We start from the raw sequence: 25,518 nt of genomic DNA on the forward strand, positions 1-25,518 counted from the left end.
ATGTTCTCTACAAGACAAATACCCTCAGAATGAAAGTCTTTGAATTGGAAAAAAATACTCTTGTACTAAACATGCCCCCCAGTTGTCTTAAAATGTATAACATTTTTCTATCATTTTGTGAATTCTTTTGAAGAAAATGTGGGGCTTTTTTTAAGAATAAGTCCTCTTTTATTAAGAAAATGACTGTATCTATAAAGTCTCATGCATTTTACTTAAAAATTTATTTTTTAAATGACTAATTAGAGAGGTTTCCCTCCTCAGTCAGGACTTTTCTGTGGGAAAAATAGCCATGCTCCCTGGAGCATTACCTGCCTACTTCTTGGGAACTTCTGGTGGTATACTGGACATAAAGAACATGTTCCTACCAGTGGTTTTAACTATACTCCACCAATCCACCAGTGTTTTGCACTAAGAAGCCTCTTAGTGCGGAACACATGAAAGCCTGCTTGGAGTTCGCAAAAAACTCCAAGTAAAATCCAAGCAGGCTTTCATGTATTTTGGACTGAGGTGTGGCTTACGTTTAGTCACTCTGCCATAAAGCCCAGATCAGTGGAGGGCTGTCATGATGGTTGTCCCTCTGGAGCTTTGTCCCATCTCCACACAGGATCTCTGGAGCTCAGTCAGAATGACATTCAGGTTCTTATCTTACTAAGGCCCCTCTCCCCCAATTGCTTAGATTGACTGGGCGACCAGCTCTTGTAAGAGTCCTGGTTGTGTCCTGTCTGTCCCTGAGCTCTACAGGCAGTTCACATTTACACATAGTCTAAAAACTTCAGTAAGGGTTTGAGCTGTCACTGAGAAAGCCTCATGGCAAAAAACAAAGAAATCAGTTAAGTCTGGGGAAAAAGAATTGTTAAGACTAACAAAGCAGGAGGAGGATCATCAAGAAATTCAACGAGAGTCACACAGTCCAGAACAAGCCTGGCAGAGGTAGGAAGACAGAGATTTCAAGTAGGAGTAAGAGATGTGCCGAAAAGACCCTGGAACAACTGCTAACACACTAGTGAAGGACTTCGACCAGTCAGGAACTGTACTCAACTCAACTCAACTTTATCTATAAAGCACTTTAAAAAACTACAGCTGAAACAAAGTGCTGAGCATAAATAGACAAAAAAAACAGGGATAAAACAATTAAAACAATGAACAGGTATAAACACTAAAATAGTTTCATTAAAAAACAATTTAAGAACAATAAAACATAACTAAAGACAAACCATAAAACACTAGAACAGGAGCAGTCTCATGTGGGGTTGAAAGCCAAGGAATAGAAATGGGTTTTAAAATGAGTTTTAAAAATGGACAGTGAGGAGGCTTGTCTAATGTGGGAGGGAACCCCATTCCACAATTTGGGAGCAGCAATAGAAAAAGCTCTATCCCCTCTGAGCTTCCATTTTAACCTTGGTACCTCCAGGAGCAGCAGATCAGCTGACCCAAGGCACCGAGCAGGAGCGTAGGGGTGAAGGAGCTCAGAGAGGTAAGACGGGGCCTGACCATTCAAAGATATAAAAAAACAAATAAAAGAATCTTAAATGGACTCTAAAGTGCACAGGCAGCCAGTGTAGGGAGGCCAGGATGGGAGTAATGTGCCCCTCTTACGTACTCCAGTTAAGAGGTGAGCAGCTGCGTTTTGCACCAACTGGAGACATGCGAGGGAGGACTGACTGACTCCAAAATAAAGTGCATTACAGTAATCCAGCCAAGATGTAATAAAGGCATGGATTAATGTTTCAAAGTGCTGTTGTGCGAGGAAAGGCTTCACCTTTGCCAGCTGCCTAATCTGAAAAAAGCTGGACTTCACTACAGAGCTGATCCAACTTAAAATCACTGTCCATCTTAAAAACCAAGTTTGAGACTGTTGGCTTTAGATAATTAGCCAAAGGACCCAAGTCAACAGGAACTATAGTCTCAAAGAAGACCATTACTAGAGCCCTGCTCAGGAATGGACAAAGAAAAAGTCCACTTCTGTGGAAGAGACATCTTCATGCCAGACTGAAGTCTGCTAAGGAAAGAGTCTAATACTAGAAGCATGTCTGTTGGTCAGATGAGACCAAACTAGAGCTCTTTGGCCACAGAGCATTGCTTATGTTTGAAGAAAGAAGGGAGAGGAGTAGAACCCAAATAACACCTTCCCCTCAGAGAAACACTGCGGTGGGAGATTTATACTGTGGGGATGCTTCGGTGAGTCTGTAACTGGGAATCTGGTAAAGGTGGAAGGAATCATGAAAAAAGGATATGTGGAGATTTAGAAAGAAAACCTCAGTCAGCGGCTTAACTGGGTCGACGCTTTGTCTAAGTTCAACATGACAACAATCCAAACCATCCATGGCTTCGGGTGAAGAACAACCTCCAGAAGACCAAAGTGAACCTTGTTAACTGGCCTGACCAAAGCCCTGACTGAATCCCATTGAAAATCTGTTGGGTGAACTGGAAACCAAGATCCATGCCAGAAGACCAGCAAATCTGGAGGAGCCTAAGAGATTGGCCAAAGAAGAATGGGCTGGGATTCCTCAGGAGATAAGTCTGAGACTACAACAACTACTACAGGCTGTTATCCAGCAAAAAGGAGGCACAACTGGGAGACTAGTAATTTTGATCCTGGTAGTTTTTGTTTTTTTCTGAAATAATTATGTTTCTGTGTGCAAGGTAAAATAATGTTAGCATCCAGAATTAAGCTAGGATGTTTGGGAACGTAAAAAAAAAAAAAAAAAAAAAAAATCCATGCTCTGTTTAACAGCACTTAAGGGACAAACTTTAAAAAATTCTGTCCTCGTGTAAATGCATGCATGCATGCCCCCTCAGCACTTAATCAGTTAAGTAAATAAATAACATGACAACAAATAAAACTACTGTTTCAAAAACATTAAGACTGAGACAAACCAAGCTTTATTCAAAAACTTTATTTGTATATTAATAAAATCTAAATCTATTTTGTTCTAGCAGCTTCACAGAGGTGAACATAGTAAATTAAAGGGAAGATTTCCATAATTTGCAACAGCAGGAAGGCATTTTACAAAGAAATCACATTCAATCAGAAAACATCTGATACATTTTTAAATACACTGTAACAGCACAAATTTCTTCAATTTCCCCATTTTTTTCTTTTAAGCTCTAAAAACCAAACTGCAGCATGTGGGTGCATACATCAAGCTAAAGATCTGAAGTACACTTGTAGGTTTTAATGCTAAAAATGGTTTAATAGACAGGGTACATTTATGATCCTATTATATACATATATTCAATTCATAAAGACAAATTTATACAAAAATAAACAGACATTTAGGCAAAGAAAGGATGGGTTCTGCCTCATTTGGCACTGAGGAAAATCAAGAACAATTTTACAGACAAAAAAAATTCCTGCTCTTTCAGGTTGTACCTGTGAGCAGACAGTGCTCACTCAAGCCAGAGCAGGTATTTCTGTTTAAAAGTTAGTGAAACCCCCTACTATGAGGTCAGAATTCAGCTGAGTCAATATACAGCACCACAAAAAAACATTTAAATATTCCTTCATTTTTTCTACCCCACAATAGAAATTATTATTTTTTCGGTGTATTGAGTCCCTTTTTGTAACATTGTCAGAGACCCATTGGGCAAAGAATTAAGTAAAACAGCACCCAAGTTTTCAAACAGCAAAATGACCCTCAAGTGCATTATAAGTGCATCTTTCAGAGCCTTGTCCTTCTCATCCCTTAATAACACCCTCTCTAAAGATCAGTGCTTAAAAATGTTCAACAACCTGCCGGTCCAGTCCCTACCCTGCTCAGGCATCTCAGTAAGTCAGCAGCCTTTTCTTCCACCATACAGGCCGTCCGTCCACAAACATGCGGCACTCGAGTGGCTTTAAACACTGTATAGACAGTGCCAAAGATGCCAGAGTGAGGTCGTAATAACCACAAACACAAGCATCACAGAAGCATGCTACCAAACACTAACGGTTCAACAGGCCATAGGTGACTGTCCCACCACCCGTCCGTTCCTCACAGGTTTGCCGTCATTAACGCGAGCCGTGTCGGTCACAGGCCCATTGGAGTCATTCAAAGATGTTAACGTGGGAGGGATAAGGCTGTCCAGTTCCTGTCTGTGTCCCGTTTCCAGCAGCCACTCGTGAAACTTCATCTCAACTAGCTCCTGGAACTTCTTCTTTTGCTCCCTACAGGACACAAACGAGAAAATCAGTCACAATAAGAAAGGATAAAAACATAGGTTCTCCGGTCAGGTGTTCTACAGATTTTCTCTAAGTTTTAAGATGTCAAAGTAGATTTTTAAAACCATATTTGATGTCAAATAAAAGATTAAAAAAGCAGGAAAAATAACCTCCAACATACTCATCAAAGTTAAAAACATATTTAAAGTCTCAATGAAAAATACAATGCCATGAATTCATTAAGGATGCCATACTTATTTAAACATAAAGTATAAGCAGAGAAAGTTCAATATAAATGGGTTTGAACATTTTTGCCAGGTTTTACTGCTGTTTCATTATCTGTACATATGAATGTACTGTAGTGTTTCACCTTATGTGAAGTAACTGTATGGCATATTAAGCAGACATAACAGCCTTTACTTTAAAGACTGAGGGGTTTTAGCACCAGACATTTTCTTTCCCACATTCAGATTCATTTTAATGCACCTGATTTGGAGACTAAACCTTTGAATATCCCAATATTTGAAGTCAAATCTATCCTTAGTTCCCAAGGATCAGTGTTGGCCAATTGTCAATTAAAACATCAGTATCAGCATCAGCCAAATTGTTGTAATAAACATCAGTATTGGCATCGGGCCTGATTTTTTTCAATTAATGCATCATTAATTTTAGATGATAGTGGATTTTTGGGGCACAGATAGCCTTGAGGTTAGGTTACGCCCCATGCACATGGGCGGCGTGGTCAGCCCATGGCTACTTTTCTGTATGTCTTATTCCCTTTCTCTCATCCCGTTTCTGATCAGCCCACTGCTCTCCTCTTTCTAAAAAAGGTATGGCGAGCCCTAAGATAAATCTATAACAATTCTTTATAAAAGATTAAAATGTAATATTGTTTCCAGAGATTTAGGGTGTTTTTACTATGAACCTTTTCTTTCTCTTGTCTTAACCTAAACAAAAATTTCACTTTTATACTGAAGAAGAACCTATCTATCTAGGGAATCAATCAGTTTGTTTTTCCTCATTAAACAGTGTCCTGTGGTTACTTTAGGATCAGAGTTCAGAGTCTGTGACTTCATGAACTCTGCAATATTTTCCAGCTGAAAGGTTGACTCACATTCCTATTGATTTTTTGGGGGGCTTTTAGGCTATAATGGGGGTCGGGAACCTGCGGCTCTTTTGCCCCTCCCAAGTGTCTCTCAGCAGTTGTGCCAAATTTGAAATAAAGGAAACTTCTTTTTAAAACATTAAAAAGAAAAATGTTTTGTAATGCTTTATTGAGATAGTTTTGTATACTTTATCCATATAACGTGTAGCTCTTTCATTCTAACTTCATTTTTACAGATAGGCCTATTTTATCAACTTAAAATGCGTCATATCGTGCCTCTATGGTGCAGCGCATACTGGTGCTTTCCCTTCTTGGGAGCAAAGGTCTGGATGTGGTCTTGTCACAAATGACACCTGAGGCAGGAGTTTTGCTCATCACACGAGTTAAGTTTTGAATTTCTGAAACCTGGTATAGCAGCAAGAGGGAAGGTCGGAATGTGAAAATGATGATCAACTTTAATACATTTCATACCAAGCTGGTGTGTCCGTCGGACTAAAGTAGTGTCAGCGGAGAATGTGAAGGGTGATCACATTAAAAGCAGCATGGAAAACTAAGCCAAGTTCACAGTTAACAGCATCAGTCAGGTAAAGAAAGAGAGAAAGGACCCCAAGGAATCAATAGGGAGCTGTTAGAGCAAAATAAAAAGGTAAGCTCATGTTTCATTGTCATTCTCTACTCTCGGTGTAGGCGTCATGGGGGGGCATTTGCGGGCCATGCCCCCCCCCCCCCGATGACCCACTGTGCCCCCCCAAACCACACTGCCCACTGTACAGGCCTGTGATGCGGAGTTCAGTAAGGTGTGGGACTCAGCCTTCGCTGCCAGCGAAAGCGCATCCTTAACACCTGCAGTGCCCAAACGGAGATGCAAAGCAAACACAAACTTGGATATGTATATTGTTCTGGGAACTACAGGTCACAGGGAGGAGGATGATCAAAATAAGTAACTTTGGAGGCTGTATTTCAGCACTATCCATGCGGTGCTTGGTGGGATGAATTCAAGATTCAGCGCTCAGCTGGCCAGTGCACTTGTGGCACTGCATCCTGAAAGTGGGACCTTTTTTGATGCAACGGCTGTGAAGCACATAACGAACCTCACTGGTTCGCCTGTCATTGAGAGTGAGTTTGAGGTTGCCAAAGAGTTTTTCAGCTGACAGAAAATCTTAACAAAACGAAATAAATTTGACAATACAATGCGTTCTATCAAAATATCATGCACATCTGGCCGCAATGCGCAGTGTGCTGACTGCATTTAGACATGCAGTCCATGAAATGCATGAGTTTCATTGTTACTTACATGTTGAATGATGTTTGATGTTTACTTTATATGTTAGTGTGCCAAAGCGCGCATAGTTGTGTGCACACGAGCAGGAGGGAAGGGAAAAGAGATAGAGATAGAGAGAGAGAGAGAGAGAGAGAGAGAGAGAGAGAGAAGAGAGACGTGGCTTCCATATCAGCTGTGGCATAGTGCTTTGTGTGCGTGAAATTTTATTTTAGCAATGTTTTGAAGTGAAACTTGCTGTATTATTAACTGGTAAACATATGTATGGATAGAACAAAATCAGTTATGAACGAGAATTTATGCCACCCCCCCACCCCCCACCCCCAATTTGAATTTAGCCTGGTGCCGACTCTGTCTACTCTGCTGCTGTGACCAAAACAGTATTTCCTACTGTGTTCCTGTATGTGATGTAGACGGGCAGACAGCAGCATAGAGAAAGAAGATGACGTGGCGTTTTCATCCATAGGTGAACAGTAGGCTACTACAATATCCTGCATTAACTCTGTCTGACAGCAGGTGTAAGGAGTGTGTTTTGATGAATAAAGAAGTAATGATAATGATTATATCAGTATCATTAAGGATAAAAATAAATAACCACTGGCTGATAATAGCACTTCTAGATAAAAATAACAATATGTACACAGTTGTTTCTATTGTAGTTCTAAATCCATTAATCCATCAAAATGAAAATTATGATTAAAATGCCAAGTAAGAATAAAATAACTAAGTGGAAAGTTATCAGTGTGATAAAACAGAGAAATGGATGGCCACATACCTTTGCGCAATCAGCTACGTCGATAGACAAAGACCTAAGCCTGATTTATGCTTCTGGGTCACGTCGACAGCATAGCTACGCGTAGCCCTCTGCATTGACACAGACCCCTTCGCCATAACCTGGCGCACACCTCCAAAAAATCCTAACTACGCATCATGGCAACGTGGACCCCAAGGGCTGTGATTGGTCTGCTCAAAACATAATTTCTTCATCCAGGTCCCTCAGTGGGCAAACCAGTGTGGTAAATTCACCCGTTCTCAGCCTCAACTCGTTTAGTAGTCGTACAGACCACCTCTGCAAACATCTTCCCTGTCGCCTGCGCTTCAACATTTGCAACAAAAGAATTTGTTTGTCGATATCGATGAGCTCCAACTCCAAACGCACCCGCTCCACCTTGGTCACCATTGTTTACTGTGACCGGAAGATAAGCAAGGATTTGGATGTGACCCCTCTGAAACCACACACACACACACAGCCATGCCCCCCTATCGGCATGGCAGTGAATTGCAGAGCGACGCGTTCCCTCGACACAGAACTTTGAATGGTCAACAATGGCGTTGCGGTTACGGCATAATCTGCGATGTGACACAGAAGCATAAATCAGGCTTTAGGCTAACTGACTGTGACACCTTCCTTGGAAAGTTCAAATCTGTTTTTTAGCTCTTCAAAGATTTTCTGGATGGGGGTTTCAGCAAAAATGGCTCTTTCAATCAAAAAGGTTCCTGACCCCTGGGCTACAACTTTCCACTGATCAAAAAAGCACACTGGACAATATGGACAAATATAGACAACAGAGCCATTTAAGAGCCATTACACAGCTAATAAAATGATTTTATTTATTAATAACAGCGCTGACATCATTTTGGATACTCACTTGGTCAGTCGAGCCTCCATCACTGTCTTCTGCCAGTTCTGAATCCTCGTCTGTTTTTCATCCACCGCTGCCTGGTACAGAGGAGGTAACCCCCCCGGCACCTCACACGTGTCCCCCTCCATGTAAAAAGGCACAACTATGGCATGGAACTCAGCAGGTGGTAGGAGGCGGTAACATGAGGGGTCCTGGTGGGATGATGCGTTTGGTGAAGGGTTAAGGCCCTCGGTTCCTAGAAGTAAAGGTTGATCCCAGAGGTTGGGGACGACAGCGAGCCCCACGCTGGCCATGTGATCCTCCAGGGAAGGGTAGAATGTGTGAAAAGGCCCTAGTGTAATATCTGTGTTTCCTGGTAGGAGAAGAGGGCGGGTGGGTGTCAAAGTGTGGACAGTGCAACAAGAGGAAGCTCCGATAACAATCCTGCCGGCTGCACAGACCAGCCGTACGTTCTGACAGCTGTGGAGGTGGACGCTGGTCTCAACAGGACCCAGAACCACCGTGGTGTCTCTGCATTTGTCAACACTCACTGATCTGAAACAGAAACATACCAAAACAGATAAGACATGTCTAAGCTTAAAGACCTCAAGTCTAAAGGCTCATTTATGCATCAGGTTTGTGATCACTTGCTCAGCTTGGCCGAGCAGAAGCTAAACAGTTCACTGTACCAAAGTTTACTGTAAAGAGGCTATTAAGTAGTACTGCATTGAGTCAAATTACCAGTAAAATTATTTGTAGTTTAATTTCATTTTAAATTAAAGTACTGTAAAATCTAGAATATAAGTTGCCTCCTGCTTGGAGATTTTCATTTACTTTAGCAAAGTTAATATGCAGTTTCTGTACAGCTGTGTCACTCTTGAAGTACCATCTGTTGTTTAGCTTGCACATCTGCCAGCCATAATACGTAGCTCTCAGAATGTGGTGATTGTTTTGAGACACTCAGCTTACTGTCCTCTTTTGTCTGTCTCTAACTCAGAAGTGTTTTCTGTTAAATTAGGACTCCATAACCTTTATTTACTTAACAGTATCTTTCTTTATTTCTCCAAATGCAGTTATGACCTAACAAGGGGAAAAAGCAGTAAAAAAGTGACACTTAACCCTGTGGACCCGGTCTTTGTCATTGCGTCTGGTCTTTGTGCAGCTTCAGAGCTCAGTATTCTGAGCAGTGAAGCTACAGCTTGCAATACACAAAATTTATTACATCAATGAGTCGTGGGGGCAAAATATTACCATGTCAAGATTTTTTACCACACCTACTGGCAGTTGTTTTTTTTAACCTTTTGATCCTGTAAATCATTTAGATCCCAAAACATGTCAAGACAAAATACTATGATTCTACTTCAGTGGAAGTTACTGTTACCTGAGAGGTGACAGCAGGTAAATGAAGGCATCTGAGCATCTGTGGATTTTGATTTTGGCACCAGTCAGCTTGTCTGAAGTTTTAGCCAGCGTTTGTTTGAACACTTGAGACATCAGCACCATCCGACTGCCGGGTGGAGCCATGTGAGTGTTTCGGGCTATTTTGGCTCTCTTCATGGCCCCTTCCACTGTGACAAACAAAGAGAGAGCAAAGACACAATCTGAGAAATTTAATGAAAGTAAACAACAGCTTGTATAGAGTGTTTTTTATTCTCTTACTGCTTCAGACAACAACCTTGTAATCAAAGTTCTTCTGATTTGGGGATACCTTGTTGGGCCCAGGCTAGTTTCTTGCCGGAGCGCAGACAGGCCGTCATCCCAAACGGGTTGAGTGTGAGGCAGTTCTGGAGACAGGAGAGCAGTTTGTGTAGTGGGAATGAGCGGCTGTGGAAGGAGTATCCGGCTTGTGTTTGCAGTGGACCTTTGGTGAGCAGTCTGTGGACGGGCTGAACAACTCGACCCTGACCCACTGAACCCTCCAAGAGCAGGCCCAAACTCCGCAAAGCCTCCAGGGATACCTGGGAAATAAAAGTGTCAGATAATACAATCCCAGTTATTTTAAAGGTCAACAGCATCAAGAAGTACTGAAGCTATTAAGAAATTCAGAACTCTGTCACATTTTTAAGCAAAATATTGAAAGAGAAAGAGAGCGCACAGTCTCAACTAAACTAATGCATTGGCAATGCGTTGTAGATGTGCAAGCTCCATAAGGCAACATTTGATGGTGAAAAAAAGAACGACACAACTGCACAGAAACTGAACATTGCAGACTTTGCAGATTGAAATGGATAAAGCCACACAGGAGGATGGTAAACCTTTATCCCCTTGGGAGATTGAGAAAACAGACTGCACCTTATTTACCAGGGCAACCTATCTTCTGGATTTTATAGTTATTAATTCTTTGTCAGCACTGCATTTAGCTGGCAGTAATAAAAAAAACGCCACGTTTTGCTTGCAGTAGCAATCACTGTCTTCCAATAATACCAGATAATTGCTTAAAGACCTGGCTGTCTCTGAGGGCTTGTCCAGACTGTGATTGTGTCCCTGGCTCCACGAGCAGCTCCAGGATCTCAGCCAGGTGGGTTTGCATGAATGAAAGGTGGGCCTGATCATCCCAGTTCTAAAAGACAAAGAAAAAGAAAGATGACAACAATGTCTGTATTTTAAACATGATACAACAGAAACACAGGGCACTTATAATGGATGTCAGATCATCTTTTGACCTTGTTCTGAGAGCTGGTTTTGGCCTCTCGGTCTGATGGAGACGGAGAGCGAGTACGATGACTGGGCCACTCTTCACCAATCAGAGAGGTGCGTAGGGACACTCGGTTCAGCTGCTGAATGTAGAGGAAGAGGAGGAACTGCAGGGTGTCAACAGACAGCTGGAGACAGGAAGGGGAAAAGAAATAATGGGAAAGGTAACAATTAGCAGCAAAAGACAAGTGAAAAGGTCTGAAGTAAGCTGATCCATCTGCACATCTACTCCACCCTGTTTTCTTTGTACCTTGGTCCTTTGTAGGTTCAGCTCACTTTTGGAGGAGCACTGTGACAGACACTCAGCCCGCTCCAGCCTCTCCTCTGAAGTATGGCTTAAAAGCAGGTCAAAGGTCTCAAAGTACAGCCATGCAAGGTCTTCTGGGAGCTGGAGTTTGCCACAGGCAATGTGTCTCCACATGGACCAGCCCAGAAAGGGGAAACAGCCGTCCCGTGTCCGCACATACGACGCCATCTTTCGCAAATAATGCAGGCTAAGCTTGGAGGGGGGAGCCACCTGTAACACCAGAAACTCTGGTTAGTAAAAGAAAATAATACACATTCAAATATAGCTTTACTGTGTGAAAAGAGCTTATTCACCTGCAGGGCACCCAGTAAGAAGGGCTCCATACGTGGCCAGATGCTCACGCTTTCTGTCTCCATGTCTGCAAAGAAAGTACATATAAAGGCCTAGCATATTATAGAGGGGGGTTGTCAAAATGTTCAATAATTTAACACATTCCAGTACCACATTTTAATACAGTCTCTGCTTTGTTAAAGGTCTAGAAAATCCAAATGTGCCAATGAGGGTGGCAATCTCCCCTCCTTGTGCCCTAATGTTTGAAAACATGCATCAAAATAGGTGCCTTTGTGGTAGAAAAACATGATTAAATGGCCAGGAAGAGGACAAAATTTGACAGCAGTCCTCTTCTGTGCCCTGCGAGCAAACAAACCAGGACAAAGTGCCCTTGCTTCCCAACCCTGGGTCCAGGTGTGTTTTGATTATAAAAGACAATAAAATTAAGCAATATTGGGTGTCTCAGACTTGAGTTTTGTGGCTGTGGTGTGGAAATGGTTCTATTTTTACTAGAATCAAATCTAGGTTTATAAGTCTAGTATTGTGACAACCATTATTATTTATTTTAAAATAGATGTATATTGTCTGTTGCTATACAACTAAAATAAATTGAAGTATGATTTTTGGTCAATATTACCCTGCCTTTTCTTAATTCACTAAAATAACAGTCACTGCATTACATGCATACACGGTGTATGGCAAAGCAGTTTGCATCGTCATTTTCCCATAATCTTATAAACGTACATAAAGAGTTAATCATACAAGCTTGGTAGGGCTGACCGTAAAGGTACACAACCTTTATTGACGCCATAAACACCTGGAAATGGTGTTTTACGACGTTTATTGACCACAGTGGTGTCACGTCTCCCGTAGTGCCCTCTGAATGCTCCCATGACAACAGGCTGCCAGACTGACTTGGCATCCCGATATCAAGTTTGGCAAGCTAACAAAGCTGACTCTAAGCTAAAACTAATCCAATCAGACAGCGAAAAATACGCACCATACACAGCACTTATTATGGTTGAATGTGAAGAGCAGATTTACAGCTTAAGGAATGACTGAATCGTTCATTTTCATTCAGGGCTAACTTCACCAAACTAGTTTAAACAGGCAGCTAACTTAGCCACCGTTAGCTTCAATGAGAAGCAGTCAGACAGCTACGATAATTTCTCTTACTTTGAGCCTTCTTCTTCGGTATGACTCGGTGTGATCCTCCTCGATGCTTCAGCTCACTCATAGGGGAAAATAAAGATGAGCCTCATGTCGACGACGCTGTTTGTTGTGATCCGACCCAGGAATTCTTCCTATTTGGCGCCCTCGTCTCCATCTACACTCTAACTGACGTCTGGTACTCGCAGCTCTCATGAGCGCGCTTTAACCTCCTGGTGTTGTCTTAGTACAAATAAGGCAACTCTGCCAAACTCTTTTCCCGCTCATGTTTCACACCTAATTAGCAGACGCCGCATGTAGAGAACAGAAGTTTAAATGTTATATATAGAGCAGGCGTGCTTTCTGGCACTATGTAGATTATTTAAGTCGTTAGGTATTGTGGCCATCAAAGACTACTATATACAATATTACATGGTGGCCAAAACATTTCACCACATGCCAGAAGCATTTCACGAAATGTAAAGATACTTCATCACACATAAATACTTCTAAAATGTACAACCCCAGTTTGAGAAATGTTGGGGCACTGTGTAAAATGTGAATAAAAACAGAATGCAATTATTGTCAAATCAACTCATATTTTATTATATATATGTTTTATTCACAATAGAACATAAACAACATATCAGATGTTGAAACTGAGACATACCACTTCAGTAAAAACATCTCATTTTGAGTCTGATGGCAGCAACACATCTCAAAAAAGCAGGGACAGGGCAACAAAAGGCTGGAAAAGTAATTGGTACTAATCAAAAACAGCTGGAGGAGCATTTTGCAACTAATTTGATTAATTGGCAACTGGTCAATAAAAAGACTGGGTATGAAAAAAGCATTTTAGTGAGGTACAGTCTCTCAGATGTAAAGATGGGCAGAGGATCACCAATCTGTGACAAACTTCTTCTAAAAATTGTGGAACAATTTAAGAAAAATGTTCCTTGATGTAAAAAAAACACAAAGACTGTATACATCCCATCATTTACAGTCCATAATATCATCAGCAGATTCAGAGAATCTGCAGAAGCAAGGGAGAAGGCTGAAGGTTAGGATAGGACGCTGGTGGTCCTGGGGCCCAAAGGGACCACTCCATTAAAAACAGGCATGAGTCTGTACTGGAAATCACTGCATCGGTTCAGGAACTCTTCCAGAAATCATTGTCTGTCAACACAGTTTTCTGTGCTATTCATAAATGATAGCTGAATCATGTAAAGAAGAAGCCATATGTGAACAGGAAAGAAAAGCCATTGTCTTCTCTGGGTCAAATGACAGGCCAGGTCACTTATGGGAGCATATGCCAGTTCTGCACTTTGCCATGTCAACCTTGGTACTGCTCTGGCCTCCTGATGGCCATGATCCAAGCCTGCACTAGGCCCATGCCCCATGTCTACGGGTATCCTCCCAGCTGCCCCCTCCACAGAGTATGTGGTCATATCCGACATCTGGACCAGACCAGCAGGTCCTGGGCACCCAGTATGCGGTGAGCTGCATCAGGCCCAGGAAAGTGCGCCAAGTGCCTGTAAAAGTGCAGCTGCTGTTCCTGTATCAGACAGCTGACCCTTCCCATCCTCGCTCTTCTGAGTATGCCAGCATTAGACACACAGTCTTGCCAATGATAACATTCTCTGAGCCAAAACTCATTTAAAATTGACAGAGACAAAATGGAAAACTGTTCTGAGGTCAGATTAATCAAACTTTAAAATTCCCATCCAGGTGATGTCTCTTTCAGGGAAGATCTTCATTATTTCACCTTTACAACTGCATGGCTTCATAGTAGAAGAGTCAAGGTGCTGAACTGGCCTGCCTGTAGTCCACACCTTTCATCAATATAAAACATTTGGAGCTCCATAAAAGGAAAAATCCAGAAAAGAGACCCAGGACTGTTGAGGAGTTAGAAACCCACATCAAACAAGAATAGGACAACATTACTCTCTTCCCAGATGTTTACAGATTGTTGTTAAAAGAAGAGGGGATTCTACTCAATGGTAAACATGGCCCTATCCCTCCTTTATTTCAGATGAGAGGGAAATACTATCAAATGTTTATATTTCTATTTTTTTTGAAAATGAACAAAACTTCATTAAGTACACATTAAAAATGATGTAATGTTTTCCTTTAAAAGTGGGCAGGATTTTGCCTAAGAGGCGGATGTGTCGTCAACTAGTGGGCGGGCTTTCTCTGACAGGAGGAAGAAGGTTAGTGACTGGCAGCGGGATCCAGCCCCGAAAGCCGGCTTGTCTTTCTGCTGCTTCCTTTAAAAAACACACCAGGATCTATGGCTACCAAAGGGATGAACCTCTGCAATGTCTGCTGCCTGCTTCTTTATGCGATCTCGGCTGTGCTTGCGGGGTAAGTGGGCTCTTCTGGGATAGTTCACACACACATCAGTGAAACAGCATCGCCAGGTGGTACACATGTTCCTCTGTGATTGGCCCAGAGCTGTTCTGCGTGTTTAGATGTGTCTGGAACAAGATGACATGCTTTAATTTAAAAGCGTATCATTTAGTTGCATTATAATATAAATCAGATGAGGAAACATTAAACAAACATTGCTTTTAACTGTAACGACAGCTGGTAGTTAAGCTCATTGTGTTCTTAGCGCGCAGTTGGAAGTGTTTACGGTAATTGTGATGAAACTGCTCAGAGGAGCAGTTATGGTCTTTAAAACTCTCAGTCACAAATTTTTACCGAAACAACCTCCAACCAATCACTCTAATACCAATTTTAAAGCAATCATTTGAAAACAAAGAAATTAATCTCGCATAAAATAGTAGGTCAATAGGATTTACCGTAAATCACAGTACAACTTCCTGATTTCAAAGTAAAGAACGACGAGGGATTTAATTTCAATTATTCACAACAAAATTATCATTAAAAACAAATTTACAGTAATGTTGAGAAAAATCCCCGATTTCCTTAATTTGGTCACAACTGAAATATTATTTCTGCTGAGCGCAGAAGTACTTTCGGACAACTACCTAGCTTTGTTAGCTTGGAGCTAGCATTAGCCTTCATACCGGTGTTTCGCTCTAACAAGCGACCGTGTTAACTAGAGACCCTCTCGCTTCAATGAGAAACTGAACAAAAAGGGGCATTCGTGAGGATAATTTGCGGTTATTTGACCGTTCTAACGCCTGTAGTCACTGGTAAGCACGATCACCTATTTAACTGATCATCTTCAGATGCTGCAGCCAGCTCATTTACCCGTTTATCTCCTATTAATGCAATCTTTCTTGGCTTGCAGGCGGGATTTCTATAAGATTTTGGGAGTGAGCAAGTCTGCCTCAGTGAGGGACATAAAGAAGGCCTACAGAAAGCTAGCTCTCCAGTTACATCCTGACAGAAACCAGGACGACCCCAAAGCTCAGGATAAATTCGCAGACTTGGGGGCAGCTTATGAGGTGAGTATTGCGCTTTTGTTTAATGTTCTGTGGCATACGCAGACTTACTTCTACTCAAAAGATGGTTTTATTTTCATAACTATCAGGAAAATATCTTGTATTGTGTGAGCTTTATCAGTGTACGGAAGAGCCTGGGGCACGGGCACAAAAGTCTTTTGTACGTTAGCTTTTGGTTGTTGTTGGAAACAGGACCTTTCCTGTGATTGGCTGTCTGGACCGTGTGTCTGTCTCTAATTGGCTGCTGAGCGGCACGGCTTGCATACAGGAAAACAAGACGTGGAGCAGTGGGAGTGGGTTAGTAAGCAGGTGTTTTCCTGTCAAATACTCCCATTGATCCATCAATATGAGTGATTAGTCGTGCTCTTTGACAAAGCCTCTTGTCAGAGCACAAGTCTACCAGTGACAAAGTTTAAATCAGTTACACAGGCATATTTTATATGCTTACTGGTGGTACCTCTATTTTTGGAGAAATAGAAGCAGCAAGTTTATTGTTTTCAAAGGTACATTTAAAATATGTTTAGTCTTTAAATGTACCTTCTTTTTTACAATCGTTATAATGCGGAATGTCATAAGACACAAATCAGCTTCTAATTTGATATTAGCAAAGTAATCTGTCTATCCACTCAGTTTCTTTACCTGAGAGGTTTCAAATTTTAGATGGCACTTTGACTGACATGCCTGAAAATTTAGATAGAAACTTTACTTTCTAGATAGCATTACTAAAAGACCTTTATCAAACCAGATAAAGACATGTTGAGATGGAGATCTCTGTCACAACAGTGACCTGGCCAAGAAGTCAGCAGCACCTGCAAAATAAATGATGAATTTGAGACTTCAATCTTGAAATTGCTTACTTCAGTCATTTACTGTATTTGTGGCACCATTTTTGGCTTTTTGCATCTGTGCTCACAAACTTTGAATGGAAAAGAAGAAGTCGTTTTGTCTTCAAGATAAAAAATACAGAAAATAGTTGGAAGTGGGTTAACAAGGAGTAGGAAGTCATTTCCAATACTTGCAAGAAAGCATTAAAATTTAGTATTTAAGCTGTTGAGTCCTGCATTGATGTATAAGGCATCAGTGCTCCACAGTGCAAACATTGTACTAGTCTATCTTTTTTGGGGTCGTAAAAGGTTTTAAAGGGCTATAATTTGTTTACTAAAAATGTGCAGCAACCCTGTATCAATTCATTCATCTTTCCTTTCACCTTTCGTTTCTTTCTTTCTTGTCTTTCTCTCTATTTAAACTCATTTGTTATATGCCTGACATCTTGAGATGAATGTAGGAGTTACAATTATCATAGTTAATAACTTAGCTGGACTGAATTTGAAAGTATTTATTGTCCCCAAGGGGAAATTTTGTTTGCAATAGAGTTCCACACAAGCTGTATACATGATAAAGAATATACAAGTACATAAATACATACATGAAATACATGATTGCTATGGATTCCATCAAAATTGATAGGCATTGATATATAAGACACAAGTCCAACAGTCCATATCAAATAGAGTCTGTGTTGGTGACAGTGCCTGCAGCTTATTTAAAACTCCAACAGCTGTTAATGAGCTCAGGTATCTGTTTGATTTGGCTCTCCTGGTGTAAGTTAACCTCCTCTCTGTCGGCAGAAGTCTAAATTCTGCATGCAGAGAGGACTGAGGGTTTCCAAAGAAGGCCTTTGTTTTCTGAGTAGCTTTAAATTGAAAAACGTTGCTAATGTACATCAGGTCAACACCAATAGTCTTTCAGCAAATGTTACAGTCTTTAACACTCAATTTTCACTGGTTCTGTTAAAGGTGCTATTGTGCAACTGCATGTTATTTGTTTATTAGGTACTCTCAGACGAGGAGAAGAGGAAACAGTACGATGCATACGGAGAAGATGGACTTAAAGAGGGTCACCACAGTTCACACAATGATATCTTCTCCAGGTTAGTCTCATGAGTTCAGGCGGGAATGGGAATATTTTACTAAAAGCAGCAAAATGACACTGAGCTCCTGAAAGCTCAGGCAAGATAACAAATATGAACCTGTTTACAAATCTGTTCCTAAATCCATGGGCATGGATTATAAACCATTCCTGCATTCACCCGAGCCTTGCAGGTGAATGTAGGTCAGTAAGAGTGACCACTAAGTAAAAAATTCTACCCTCCTTCATGCTTGTACTTAACATACATGCTCTACCCCTTTTTAAAAACCCTGGGACGGCTGTAACGGCATTGTGTGTACAGAGCTTGAATGATGCTGAATCAAATCATAGTTTAATTAAAGCATGTATTTACATCTAAAAATAGCTCTCTAATGCTACCACCTCTCTTTCTGTGCCCTCTCTTTGCAGCTTCTTTGGAGACTTTGGGTTCATGTTTGGAGGAAATAGACAGCAGCAGGACAGGAACATCCCCAGAGGAAATGACATCATACTAGACCTGGAGGTCACGCTTGAAGAGGTGTACTCTGGGAACTTTGTGGAAGTAAGGAGAAAACAACGAGTGGCATCACTGTCATGATTTATTGTCCTTTACTCAAAGTGTTGGCTCAAATTAATCACTGGTCAAACTAATTTTTACAGCCATGTCATTTAGTTCCTGTTTGATGTTCTCTATAACATTTTTGTCCCTCAGGTTGTTCGTAATAAGCCTGTGGCCAAAGAAGCTCCCGGAAAGAGGAAGTGCAACTGCAGACAGGAGATGAGGACAACACAGCTTGGACCAGGACGCTTTCAAATGACTCAGGAGATGGTCTGTGACGAGTGTCCGAATGTAAAGTAAGTCTGCTTTTTTATCATTAGAAGCTTGAATTAGCGTGAGTTATTAAACAACTACTTAATCAAGTCTGCATTGTCTGCTTATAACAACTTGTACAATTCCAGTTCCAAAAAAGTTGGGGCAATAAGTAAAATATGAATAAAAGCAGAACACATGTATTGTCAAATCTCATAAACTATTTTTTTACAATGGAATATAAACAACACATCAGATGTTGAAACTGAGACATTTTACCATTTCATGTAAATGATTTGCTAATTTTGAATTTGATATCAGCAACACATCTCAAAGAAGTAAGGACAGGGCCATGTTTACCATTGTGTAGCATCTCCTCTTTTTTAACAACAGTGTGTAAACGTCTGGGAAGTGAGGAGACCGGTTGCTGGAGTTTTGGGGGAGGAATGTTGTCCCATTTTTGTCTGATGTAGGATTGATGAAAGGTCTGGACTGCAGGCAGACCAGTTCAGCACCAGGACTCTTCTACTGTGAAGCTTTGCAGTTGGGATGGTGAAATAGTGAAAACCTTCACTGAAAGAAGCATTGTCTGGATGGGAGCATATATTGTTTTAAAATCTATCTGCTTTTCAGCATTGATAGTGCCTTTCCAGTTGTGTAAGCTGCCACGTCAAAGGCACTAATGAAGCCCCATACCATCAGAGATGCAGGCTTTAGATCTGGGCCAGGATAACAAGCTGGACGATCCCTCTCCTCTTTAGTCCACAGGGCATGACATCCATGGTTTCCAAAAAAAGAATTTCATATTTTGATTCATCTGTCCATTTTAATGAGCTTTGGCCCAGGGAAGACTGCAGCGTTTCTGGTTCATGTACACATACAGGTTCTTCTTTCCATGATCCAGCTTTAACAGTCATTTGTCGATGGCATGGTGAACTGTGTTGACAGACAGTGATTTCTGAAAGTGTTCCTGAGCCCATGCAGTGATTTCCAGTACATAATCATGCCTGTTTTTAATGCAGTGGCCCATTTGGGCCCAAAGATCATGAGCATCCAATATTGACCTCAGCCTTGTCCCATGCTCACAGAGATTTCTCCGGATTCTCTCAATCTGTTGATGATGTTATGGACTCTAGATGGTGGGATATTTAAAGTTTGAGCAATTTTACATTGAGGAACATGTTTCTGAAAATGTTCCATAATTTTTAGATGCAGTTCACACAGATTGGTAAGCATCTGCTCATCTTTACTTCTGAGAGACTAACATGCCCCTTTTCATATCCCCTGTTGCAGATTAACGTTATTAGTTGCGAAATGCTCCTCCAGCTGTTTTTCATTTGTACCACTTACTTTTCCAGTCTTTTGTTGCCCTGTCTCTACTTTTTTGAGATGTATTGCTGTCATCAAAATACAAAAATGATATTTTTCCATAAAATGGAAAAATGTCTCAGTTTCAATGTTTTATTATAAATAAAATAGGGGTTTATGAAGTTTACAAATCAGTGCATCCTGTTTTATTCACATTTTATAGAGCGTCCAAACTTTCCTTGGCATTGGTTCTTTTTTTTTAACTTTTTTCACAAAACAGCCTTAATTTAGGGCTGGGTTTCTCGTATCATTTGATGAGCCATTGTGCTGTTCCAGTATGATCTAACTTTAAAATGTCATGTTTTCTTCCCTTAAGGCTGGTAAATGAAGAGAGAACGTTGGAGGTGGAGATTGAACAAGGAGTAAGAGATGAGATGGAGTACCCATTCATTGGAGAAGGTAAATCTACATAAGGTTTAGAATAAATATTTGTATCTGTTCTGTAAATATTCGCTGTTAACATCCTTGTTTGTGATCACAGGAGAGCCCCACATCGATGGAGAACCTGGAGATCTACGATTCAGAATCAAAGTTTTAAAGTATGAAAAGTTCCATTTCTAGCATGTCAGCAGTTTGCAACATAATACTTTATCAGAACAGTGGCTTTAAGTAGCATAATGTTGGTGTGTTTTCTTTTCAGACATCCTGTGTTTGAGCGCAGAGGAGACGACCTTTACACAAACGTCACCATCTCCCTGGTGGAGGCGCTCGTCGGCTTTAAAATGGACATCGTACATTTGGATGGACACAAGGTGCTGTTCACATCAGTGTTATATTTTTCAAACATGAAGGAGTTTATTTGTTTTAAAGAGCCTGGTATATTAAATGTGTGCCTCTGACAGGTCCATATAGAGAGAGATAAGGTGACCAAGCCCGGTGCTCGGATGTGGAAGAAAGGAGAAGGTCTACCAAACTTTGACAACATCAACATCAGAGGTTCCCTAATCATCACCTTCGATGTGGAGTTTCCTCAGACACAGCTGGATGAGCAGCAGAAAGACGGTGAGAGTGAAGAAAGATACATGGTTGTCGGTCTGTTTCTTGATCACCTGATATCTCAGGTGTTGAGTCACAGCTCTTCATCTGTTTTACTGTGGTGGGGGGGATAGAAACACAAAGCCTTGAGGGCAAACACCTTATATCCATTTAGCTCAGAATGCTTATTATGTCAACAGGTATACAGTTATAGCCCTTTACTTAAATCATTGCTAAAGGACATGCTGTGGATCAGTGGTAAAGTCGGTTCATGTGAGCTTCTGTGTAAATTTTGTAATTTGTAATAATAAGCAAGTTCAATTAGGGTGTTTTCATTGTCCCACAAAACTGTAACATGTTTTCATATCAGGGCTGTCAGCATGAATGCATTTATCATGTTATTACAGTGCACAAAGAGTGTCCCTTTCATTACACTTTGGTTAATCCATGTCAGTGCCTTGCTGCAGCCACAGTGATGTAAAATAGTTCCACCACTGCTCCATAATGTCCTAACATAATGTCCTTGCAAAGCTCTCGTCTGAAGCGTTTGGGCCCGGTTAGAAAGTGACAGGACCAGTCAGTGTTGAGGGGCAGTACTCTCGGGTGCAACGGAGTCATGACGTAAGCAAGCAACAAGAGGCCAGTGCAATTATGGCGGAAGAGATTAGCGTAGATGCTACTAAAGCGCCTGTTTTGTCAGAACTTGACAACATTTCTTCGTTAAAAGAAGAACAAAGAGCAGCAGTGAGTTGTTTTATTTTCAAAAACGATATGTCTTAAGTTGTTGTGGTCCACGTTATTCCTCGGTTGCAGCTCTCTCATATGTTTTGTTGCTCTGATTGAACAGTGCATTAATAACCCAAACAAAACAGGTGAGCGTAGGCCATATGCTATTAAATACTGGATACTACTCGGGCCCAATTTTTCATTCCTAGGTGTCTTTAGCTGCCTGGCTAAATCCCCCTGGAAAGAGATGAAATCACCTTAACTGTAGACATAAGGAATTAAACTTAATTAGATATTCACAGTACCCTTGAAACAATCAAACGCTGTAAGAATAAGAAGAACAAGACAAGCTCATCCTCTGGTCAGATGGCTTGCAGCTGCTATGTTCTCCTCCTTGACTCTGTGCTTTATTTGGGAAAATAAACAACTTTAGATCAGTGTTGCTAAAGGCCACACTGCAGCACTTCATGTTTAGGGGTTAATAGTTTTCACCCTGAGCCTGAAGCAGGTGTCATGTTTACCCTTGATGCAGACTGTATCTATTATTATTCTTGACTTTGGATGTCAGATGTTGTAGACGGGAATGCTACAAATGGTCATGTTCTATTTATAACTGTACAGCTTGGTAATTAGGGGCACTGAAGTTCGTGCGAGTGTCTAAGTCAGAATACCGACTTAAGGGGGAATTAGAGATGATGTGTCTCTCTAGCATAATCAGAATTTCAGAGTTCAGTGATCAAGTGGAATATCATTAGATCAGTAAAAAGTTGTTTGTCTCTATAGAAGTTCTATAACTGTGATCATGTTGTCGTTTCAGGTATCCGGGGCCTTCTGAAGCAGGGATCAGTACAGAAAGTTTATAATGGATTACAAGGATACTGACACAGCACCAAACACAGCCTGGACTGACACAGACACACATCATCACTCAGCAGGAGGGCCAGGGTGTATTTATTGTTTTCAGATTGTTCTCAGGACAGCTTGAATCCACTTTAGTTTTTTATTTTCTAATGTTCTGCAGGTTGATGACCGTGGCACATTAAATGCAGAAGTTTTATTTAAAGTGAACAAATGGAGAGGACGCCATGTTTTGTTGTACTCCTTGTGTCCCTACTTTATTTTCTAATAAGGCCTTCTTTTGTTTTAAAATATTAAATCACTTTTCTGGGAGAAGAGGATGCTCTGACACTCGTATGTCTGCTGAATATGGAGCTGCTGACCCCTGAAGAGAAGAAGAATATCTACAACCTTTTAAACATGCGAAAGAAGAAGAGAACTTTGTCCTCTTTGGTCCTTTTGTTTCCTTAATTTTATGAATGTAACAGCCCTGAAACAGTTCATTTTCTCCTCTCAGATTCAGAAATAATTTGTAAATAGGGAAGAACAAAGCTCATCACTGTGTTTCACTTTTCCTAATTCATGTGGCCTCTGTCAATGCAGAATTTCCCTTTTTCACTGTGACGAGAGTTGATCTCTTGAATAAACAGTGAGGATTTGTTATTTTGAAGAAGGAGGACCGTTTGCTCATCTTCATCATAGCTGTAGAAAGTCTTGTTTCTCTTCCTCTGTTTTTCTTCACATCTGACTGAAAGGGACTCCAGACCTGAGATCTCATCCTGTCGATGGTTATAAACGTGATTTTAATACTTCCCTCCTCTGTTTTTACTGTTGAAGCTGCCTCCAGATTTTACCAGAGAGTCCTCATGGCCTTAAATGTGAAATATCCGGCCATTTTTACTGAGTGTTTAAGGGGAAAATGTACTTTGGACTGACATGAATAAAGGTTTCTACAAATTCTGATAAGATTTCATACCAGAAATTCACCAGCAGATGGCGCCTGAGGTTTGTTCATCACCATCAGTACATGGTTCAGATAAAACAGAAGCCCTTTCTCCACCATGAATTCTTTCTTTTACTTGTACAACACCTGCACTGACTTTTAATATTAAAATACAATATATTCTAATATAGATCCAAACAGGGGCATTTTGGTTTTTTCAAACAGTAATATTCAAGAGCTGAACTTTGATCTCCTCGCTTATAGAGCTGCAGAGTAGAGAGACAACATTACAGCCTATGATAATAGGATAACCTTCATTTATAGTGCATTTTTTAAATCAGAGTTACAGAGTGCTTGACAAGGACAGCAATAAAATAAAACAGGAAGGTCATAATTTATAAGCAAAGGGACAAGAGAAAACATTTAATGATGTTGATTTAAAAGAATTGTAAAAGACATAAAATTCCGCTAAAGGAATTTGAAAACCCAAAAATCAAATAAAATCAGGATAGGCTCTCGGATAAAAGTATGTCTTAAGAAGAGAGAATACTGACTCAACAGACCTGATTTCATCAGGCAGATCGTTCCCCACCACAAATGCTCCCTGTTTACCTACATGCCTTCATTTAGTGATGAATACAATCTGAACATTTCATTCTTAACTTTACATGACAGAGACAGCTGTAGTCGTGTCAATACACAATCCTTCACTATCAGTGGGGCCAGTTAGAAAATTAAATTCTTGTTGGAGCCGGTCAGGAGGAGCAAAAACACCTCCTCCAGCAAGAAGAGCTTTCAGTGTGGATCTTTGCTCTGCTTTTAATAAAGAAATGTCCAGTTTTGATCCGACTACAGCTGCATCCACACTGATGTCTTCACTGGCTGCCACTGTTAACAGGCTTGCTGCCACCTCAACTAAACCGTTCCCATAACTACCACCTCTTTCTTCTCAAATGATGCTGATTGGTCTGGTCATTCTCTAGCTGGGAACAACTGTATCAGTTTGACATTCTACAAGATTTATTGATATATTTTGACTTATTTAACCAGGAGAACCTGGATAGAGTGTCCTGGCCAAGACAAACATGAAACAAAGCAGTTAAGAACACATCAACCAATCCTGAGTCCCAGAGCTCACAGTCATCAGTCAAAACATCAACAACTTGGAGCATCATCCACTAATGTCTTTCCTTTTAAAAAGATTTAAAGAGACCAGCTCCCAAAGACATCGTCTCCTGCAGCAGATTCCAGGCTGCAGGAGCAGCGTACTTGAATCTCCTTTTACCCATTTCGAGACAGACATTGGGCACAGATACCAAATTGAATCATGTGACTGAATCACTGAGTTAAAACTGTAGCTTCCACAACTTTTCATCTTAATAACATTATACAATTATAAGAAAAGCAGATCGAGTATAGCCTTATAAAAGAGGAAATGCAAATGATTCAGCCTACGCTTTGACAATGAGGGCCAACCGACTGAGTCATGCAGAATGACTGAGTTAAGGACTTCAGACTGGTAATGGACCTCAGCTCCCTGTGGTACACAGTATCTACAGATTTAAGGCATTTAGAGGACGCATGCATGTAAAGAACCTCACCGTAAACAATCAGGGGCATAAAGGTGGCAGCAAAAAGATGGATCCACCTGATGACAGACATGGAATCTGGTCGATCCATTAGCTGTGTAAGGTTACCATTCCCCCTCCTTTTGTTTCTACCTTGAGGGAAAAGACATTGAATTACTGCAGACTAGTCATACAGTAATGGAACAAAATTTAAGATGATAAGGCATTGGAGGGCAATGTTTTGTATTGTTATGCTTGTACATGAAACCAAAGTCCAAATACCATGACTGGTTTTACAGGAAATGACTTGAGACTAAAAATAATTACCTTTAGACTGCAAAAACAATTCTATAGCAAACAGATGGATTTTTTTCCCTTCTGGTACAGTTTCCTTTATTATTT

General features: G+C 40.8%; 2 protein-coding genes across 2 annotated transcripts; one reads left to right on the plus strand and one right to left on the minus strand.

Moving 5' to 3' along the window:
- Positions 1 to 2,881: 2,881 nt before the first annotated feature.
- Positions 2,882 to 12,787, minus strand: tbccd1 (TBCC domain containing 1). The gene is made up of 9 exons (XM_041806268.1): positions 12,595 to 12,787; positions 11,442 to 11,506; positions 11,092 to 11,358; positions 10,811 to 10,969; positions 10,591 to 10,707; positions 9,856 to 10,105; positions 9,529 to 9,715; positions 8,175 to 8,702; positions 2,882 to 4,147 (listed from the first exon to the last, which is right to left on the minus strand). Exons 1-9 carry the CDS (start codon positions 12,653 to 12,655, stop codon positions 3,934 to 3,936), a joined length of 1,848 nt encoding a protein of 615 aa, XP_041662202.1. The 5' UTR covers positions 12,656 to 12,787; the 3' UTR covers positions 2,882 to 3,933.
- A 1,956-nt stretch (positions 12,788 to 14,743) lies between these two features.
- dnajb11 (DnaJ heat shock protein family (Hsp40) member B11) lies at positions 14,744 to 23,563 on the plus strand. Its single transcript, XM_041806317.1, has 10 exons — positions 14,744 to 14,931; positions 15,827 to 15,983; positions 17,813 to 17,910; positions 18,318 to 18,450; positions 18,601 to 18,743; positions 20,384 to 20,466; positions 20,549 to 20,606; positions 20,708 to 20,819; positions 20,910 to 21,069; positions 22,586 to 23,563. The coding sequence occupies exons 1-10, from the start codon at positions 14,858 to 14,860 to the stop codon at positions 22,648 to 22,650; spliced, it is 1,083 nt and encodes a 360-aa protein (XP_041662251.1). The 5' UTR covers positions 14,744 to 14,857; the 3' UTR covers positions 22,651 to 23,563.
- Positions 23,564 to 25,518: the final 1,955 nt, after the last annotated feature.

This window comes from Cheilinus undulatus, linkage group 15, assembly GCF_018320785.1.
Source record: "Cheilinus undulatus linkage group 15, ASM1832078v1, whole genome shotgun sequence".
Lineage (NCBI taxonomy): Eukaryota > Metazoa > Chordata > Actinopteri > Labriformes > Labridae > Cheilinus > Cheilinus undulatus.